General features: G+C 41.8%; 3 protein-coding genes across 3 annotated transcripts; all 3 read left to right on the top strand.

Annotated features, from left to right (window-relative positions):
• Window positions 1–8: 8 nt before the first annotated feature.
• CSUI_006045 (uncharacterized protein) lies at window positions 9–393 on the top strand (the record flags this gene model as incomplete). Its single annotated transcript, XM_068066210.1, has 1 exon — window positions 9–393. A coding segment is annotated over one exon (123 nt), but the record flags the coding sequence as incomplete, so codon positions are not given.
• A 1,162-nt stretch (window positions 394–1,555) lies between these two features.
• On the top strand, window positions 1,556–3,201 carry CSUI_006044 (uncharacterized protein). Its single transcript, XM_068066209.1, has one exon. The coding sequence runs from the start codon at window positions 2,706–2,708 to the stop codon at window positions 2,925–2,927; it is 222 nt and encodes a 73-aa protein (XP_067921815.1). The 5' UTR covers window positions 1,556–2,705; the 3' UTR covers window positions 2,928–3,201.
• A 77-nt stretch (window positions 3,202–3,278) lies between these two features.
• Window positions 3,279–6,516, top strand: CSUI_006043 (myosin light chain 2; the record flags this gene model as incomplete). Its single annotated transcript, XM_068066208.1, has 3 exons — window positions 3,279–4,772; window positions 5,611–5,759; window positions 6,425–6,516. Coding segments are annotated over exons 1-3 (435 nt in total), but the record flags the coding sequence as incomplete, so codon positions are not given.
• Between the last annotated feature and the right edge of the window lie 21 nt (window positions 6,517–6,537).

Here is a 6,537-nt window from a genome sequence, read left to right as displayed (position 1 = left end):
AGGGGTACGAGGCCTGCACACGAAAGTCTCTCAGCACTTCGAAGGCGTCCAGCAATGGATCTTCTTCTTCTCCTTCTTCTTCTCCTTCTGTCCTAGTTGAATTTAAGGAAAAGAAAGAAAAGAGAAACTAACTCCTTTCTTTCTTTCTTTCTCAATCTTTCTTTTTTCGAAATTTCATGAAAGAATTTCTTTCTTCTTCTTCTTGACGGTACGGAGTCACTAGTGTAGAAGAAGAAAAAAGAGGTCATGTTGTATTTTCTTCTTCTTTCTCTGCTTCTTCTTCGCTTCCTTTCCTAGCAGAGAATAAGAGTCTTCTCTCGTGAGAAAGAGAAGTCATTCACGTCTTTTCTTCTTCATATCTTGCCTTAGATATCTCTTTCTCTATTTGTACATATATATATATATATATGTATCGTTATCTATGTAAGTAACTGTGTATGTGTCTATGTATGTGTGTATGTATCTTTTTATGGATTTCTCTGCATGTGAATTTTCATCGGAGATTTTCCGGGAGATATCTGTCGCCTTTCTTTCTTTCTTTCCTTCTTTGTAATTTTCTTGGTCTTTTTTCGATCTCTCTTTCTTTCTTCATCTCTCGAGTTCAAGTTTCTCCCTTCTTAATAGACGAGAAAGAAATCCGTCTATCTTGACTCTAATACAGGTATACAAGTCTTTCTTTCTTTCTCACTCTTTCTTTCTCTTTCGTTTTCTTCTGTCTCTCTTGCCAAGACTTTTACTCGAAAAGAAAAGAGAAGAGGATGAAAATGAAAGAAGAAGGCAGAAGATGAAACGATCCATAGAAGATAGAACTATCCAAAAGAAGAATGGCTCTTTCTTTATCTCTTTCTTGGCTCCATCTTCTCTCGCCTTCTTATTCTTTCTCGTGTACAGCATATGCAGTTCAGCGAGGAAAGCAGTTGCTCCTCGTTAAATGAATGACCCAAGCTTCTTCTTACACAGAGATAGGCAAACACTTTATGAACACAAAAGAGAAAGAAAGAAAGAAAGAAAGAGAAAAGTGCGGAATCTCATAGATAGATTCAGGAGTGTGAGACAGGGTTATTTTTCGCTGACGCATTTCCTTAGAGAAAAGAAAAAGTCTAAAAGAGAAAACCTCTATCTCTCCTCTTCACACATCTCTTCTTCTTCTTCTTCTCTCCGTCAATCTATCGTTCTTCTGTCTCTCTATCGACCTTTCTGCTTCTTTCTCTTCCTCCTTTGAATCTTTCTCTTTCTAGTTAAACTTTTCCTCTTCTGTCTTGTCTTCTTCTGAAAACTTCGAGTGATGCTTACCGGCTCAAAAAGATGAAAGAAAGAGAAAGAAAGAAAGAAAGAGTGAGAAAGAAAGAGTGAGAAAGAAAGAAAAGCGTCTTTTGTGGTAGAGCTCTCAGACACTTCAGAGACCGGCGATCTCTTCTTCCCCTGGTCTATCTCTCTCTCTCTGTCTCTTTCCCATCAGATTCCTTACTTCTTCACAGGGGAGAGATGAGAGACTCCTCCCTCCTTTGCCTACTCCAAATAAATTGGATAGGTGAGAATAGCTGCTGTAGTCGCAGTCGTAGCCAGTTGCTTTCGTATCTCTCCCTCCTCTTCTTCTTTGGCCTCTTTCGGTGATCCGAGACCGATGCTTTCCTCCCTACCCGACTGTCATTCAGAGATAGTGCAGACTCATCTTTTTTCTTTCTTCTTTCTTTGTATTAGTGGATGGAAGGCTGACTGAGATACAAGAGGAGTCTCCTTCTTCTTTTCGGTCTTTAGAGAGATGTGAAAGGAATGTTAACGCGTGGAAGGATGGAGAGGAGAAGAAACCTTAAAGCGAAAAGAGAACCCCCGAGAGGTCGTGAGAAGCATAAGTTGAAGAGAGAGAAGAAAACGTTACTTTAGAGTGTATGGATGAAGAAAGGAAGGAAAGAAGATACCTCTCTCTATCTCTCTTAGGGTCCAGGACTTCTCTCTTCCCATGGCTCTAGATCTTTTCTATCTGTATGTATGGGGAGATACATAGAAGGAGAAAGAAAAAGTGTACACGTCTAGATACACACATATGACAAGAGGTGCATCCGGATGAATGAATGCCGTCGTAGACCCGAGAAGATCCCCAGCATCGTCATGTGAAAGAATGTCTCGAGCGAAAGATAGAGTTGCTACGGTTCTCTGTTTCTCATGGGTTCAGTGTGGATGGGATCAGAAAGAAAAGCAAAGAAGAAAGAGAAAGAAAAAGGAGACAGAAAGCCCTTGAAGAGTGGTCGCCTGGTGTATGGAGTGAGCTTTCTCATTCTGTCAGTATTTAAGAAGAGTCTGCTCTTTACGCCGTTCAAGAGGGCGGCGAGGGATAGATAGATGAACAAGGGTAGATCGATGGATTTTTCAATGAGAAAGAGATCATGACGTACACTGTCTCTTGCTTTCAACTTAATTCTTGCAAGGTGAGAGAAAGAGGAAAGAAAATGCATGTGAATCGGTGCTTGGAGTGTCTACCAAGAAAAAGTTAGCTCCGGAGAAAGAAGGGGAGGGGAAAGGCAGTGAGTGATGTGTATGTATGTTGGACGGACGTCAAGTAGAAGAAAGACAGGTAGATGAATTCACGGAGATATCTACAGTACTACACGGAGGGATGCTTTCTCTCTTTCTTTTTGTTTCTTTCGTTTTCTTTCAAAGAATGTAGTGGAAGGTAGTGGTGGATTCTCCGCGCCTTCCAGTCTAGGATGAGTCTGCGGGGTCCCTCCTCCTCCTCTTACGTAGGTGATCGTTGTATTCTTGCTTGTTTCGTGAAGTTTCTTGTTTCGATCAAGAGAAAAGGCAGAAAAGAAAGAGAAGAAGAAAGAAAGACGACAACGAAGAAGAACCCGTTTGCTTTTCATCAGACAGAGGGTCGCGATATTTCCCATCAGGAGAGGAATGAGAAACAAGACACGGAAAAAGGGTGAAGGATCGCTGCTTTTCTTCTTGCTTCTCCGTTCCTCCTACTTGCTTCTCTCTCTTTTCTTCTTGTTAATTTATTTCTTCTTCTTGCTCTCCGCGTGTACGCCAGGGGCTACGACGTCGGTAGGGACTGCGGGACTGCCTTTTACCATCCATCTTCTTCAGTAGTAGTAGTAGTCAACAGTCGGTAGGGGGCTGAGGTGTACATACACCACCCCGCAAGAGCAAGCTATTTTAGTCATACTCGTAGAAGTAAGTGTAGTAGTTGCGGCTGAACAGTATCCTAGTAGTAGTAGTAGATACAGATATAGTAAGGATACTTCTACGAGTAGTAGTGGATAGGACCTACTGCAAGACCACCGACCCATCTGCTACAGCGACCAGGTAGTAGTAGTAGTAGGTAGACAGCTTGCTTGCTTGCTTGCTCCTCCTGCTCCGCCCTCCTCCTGCCTGCTCTTGTTCTTTTCTTTCTTGTAGCAGTCAGCTGCAACTACTAGGGCTACAGCCTTATCGTGATGACGATCATCCATCCATTCGCCATCCATCCATCCATCCATTCGCCATCCATCCATTCGCCATCCGGGATTTTTCTGATCATTCATTCATCGATTCATTCATAGCCTTCTTTCTTTGCGTCATGGGAGTTTTCTCCTAGAAAAGGCGGACGGATCAGAATTAACAAAGTCTGCTTCTCTCTTTTCTTTTTCTTCACGTCAAGCTTTTCTTTCTTCTCTACTTTTAGCAAATGTGCTTCTTCCATTCTGCTTCTCTTGTATCTCTTTCCTTCGATAGAAGCCGCTCGTTCTCCGGGGATTTGGTCGTTCTCTTTCTCTAGCTTGCTGATCTGTCCTTCTTTCTTTTCTGTCTTTCTTTCTACGTCATTTTAGCATATGATCAAGCCAGTCTTTAGATTTCTTTCTATTCTTGCCGAGGCCAAAAAGCTCTCCTCTCTCTTCCTTCCGTCTTTTCCTTTTCTGTTTCGTTAAAGCGAGAGAGAGAATTATCATTCTTGCACTTCTTTCTTTCTTTCTTTCTTTCTCCTGCCCTCTTTTTTTCCCTCTCTATTTGTCTTCTGCGTGGGTGTCCTTTCGTGTATCCTCCCGTCATTCTTTTCTTTTTCTTCCCTCCCTTTTCTTAGAGAGAGAGATAAGATAGCGTTCTGTCTATGAAAGAAAGAGCGAGAGAGAAGACAGAACATCTCATTCTCTAGCTTTTCTTAGTCTCCTTGCTAAACAGACCTCTTCCTCCTCTTTTTCTTTCTTTCTTCTCTTACTCTTCTCACTCAAGTCGAGAGGAAGAAGAAGGACTTCTCGGATATTCATCTAGACTCTTTCTTTTAGTCTGCATCTTTCTTTTTCCGCTCCTCTCATAAGAGAAAGAAGAAGAAGAAACTACACACGTCACCCGACCCCTTTTGAAGAAGTTTCCTTTTCTTCTTCTTTTTGAAGGGAATTGCTCTGTGGCACTCTTCTGTCCTGGAAATTCAGTTGGAAGGAATCGAACACCCCCAATCCTCTCCGTCCTCCTCACTTCCATTCCTTTCTCTCTTTCCCACTTTCTTTCTGTCTTTTTTCTAACCCTTCTTTGTTTCTTTCTGCCTTCTTTCTCTTTTTCATCTTTCTTGTTGGCCTTGTCTTTCGTTCTTTCTCTTTCAAGATGGGAGAGGGTCAAACTCGCCGTGTATCCTGTCTGGGCTGTACAGACTTCTGCACGATCGTTCTCCTGGATGGCAACAAGAGGCCTATGATGAATCTTCATAAGGTCCCTTCGATCGCTACTGTCCAGCAGATCAAAAAGAAGGTCTCCGAAAGGCTTAAGGAAGTTGGGAGATCTCTCTCTGCTGAAGCCATGTAAACATACACTAAATCCCCCCCCTCCCCTCCGCTCTTTATCTCTCACTACTTATCCACAGATATAGAAAGACAGAGATGCACATATGCTTTACGATTAAATATACATGTATATACATATATATAGGTATGAGCTGTGTACATGTATATGTATGTGCGAGAGTCATACACATGCATCTGTCTTGTATATATGTACATATTCGAGTTAGGTACATGTATGTATCTATGTATGTATATATGTGTGTATGTTCATGTGTGCCTATAAGGTTAGAGATCTTATTTGTGTATGTGTATGGAGTGCGTGTTTGGATTGGGGCGTACGTACAGACAGCAGAGGACTGTAGGCTTCTGTACTTTTTGGCGTGTATGTACACCTCTTCATGTAGGAGTAGTCTCAAGGGAGATGCAGTCTTCGCTTGTTTCTATTCATTAAAATTTTCCCATAAAACTTTGGAGAGAAGCCAAGCAAGTTGATCGGGTGTGTGTTGCGTCATGCCCCTTCGTCTTTTGCGTCAAATCTTAGAGAGAGAGAGAGAAAAGAAAGAAAGAAAGAAAGAAAGAAAGAAAGAGAGGTTCGTGATGTAGGTAAGCCGAGGTCTTGGGAGATAGATGATATCTCCAGTGTAGGAAGGAATTTCATCTCTTTCAATCTTTCTTCTTCTCTTCTCCACCGACCGCATCTCTATAGAGAATCTCTCTTACGTCTTCCATATCCACCTTTCTCGGCTTTCTCTCTTTCCTTCCTTTCTTGCTTCTTTTGCTGAAGAATGCATTGTCCTTTTCTCCCCTTTTTCTCCCCCTTTTCTCTTCTTTCTCTTCTTTCTTTCTTTGCGTGTAGGATCTTGTATGTGGGAGAGAGTCGAGACGAGGCGAACGAGATGAGGAACGAGGAGTGTCTCTCCACTTACAATACACTCGGGGTCTCTCGCTTCACAGTCACCATTATTAGGAGAACACGCCTAGAGCTCCAAATTGTCCTCATCAGACGTAAGAAGAAAGAAAGAAAGAAAGAAAGAAGAGAGAAAGAAAGAAAGGAGACGAGAGAGGAACAAAACATACAAGGAAAACTCGTGTATTCTTTCCACGGTGCTTTCTCTTTATCCTTCTTCTTCTTGGGTCTCTTTCTTTCTCTGTCTGGTCGTATCAATGAAGAAGAGGCGAGAATTTGGAGAGAAGAAAAATTTCTTCTGTCTTTGCTTACTTCGCGAAGAAGAAGAAGAAAGAGCTTCCTTTGGATCAGGATACTTCCTCCTCTATTCTCTCGGAAACTTGCAAGAAGAAAAGAAAGAGTTTGAAGAAAATAGTCTCTCTTCTTTTCTTTTCTCTCTCTCTCTTCAAGACAGGATATTTCACAAGAGAGAGGATTAAACGGGCTTTTTCTTCTTCTGTTAAAACGAATCCGATTCCTCGTATTATTTCTGTCTCTCTCTTTCTTTCACATCCAGTCGATAGATCTTCCTATAAGTTTGCATGTACCTCCTCCTTCTTCTTAGGTGTATGTACCTACACATCTCTATACACGTATGCATGCATGCATATCATACAAGAGAGACATGTCTCTCTATCTTAGCGAGGCATCTCATACATCTGTATCTTTATAATATATATACGTATACGCTTTCTCCTGTAGGANNTCTTTCTTTCTTTCTTAGCTGAGCAGAAGTGTCTGTGTATTGTCAAGCAAAAGCCTCATCGTGAGGAATTTCCTGTCACCGTCCCCATGGCCTATTCCGTCCCTCAACTCATGGTACAATACCTTTCCATC

This window comes from Cystoisospora suis, assembly GCF_002600585.1.
Source record: "Cystoisospora suis strain Wien I chromosome Unknown contig_3021, whole genome shotgun sequence".
Taxonomy (NCBI): domain Eukaryota; phylum Apicomplexa; class Conoidasida; order Eucoccidiorida; family Sarcocystidae; genus Cystoisospora; species Cystoisospora suis.
This window is presented reverse-complemented; position numbering and strand designations above follow the sequence as displayed.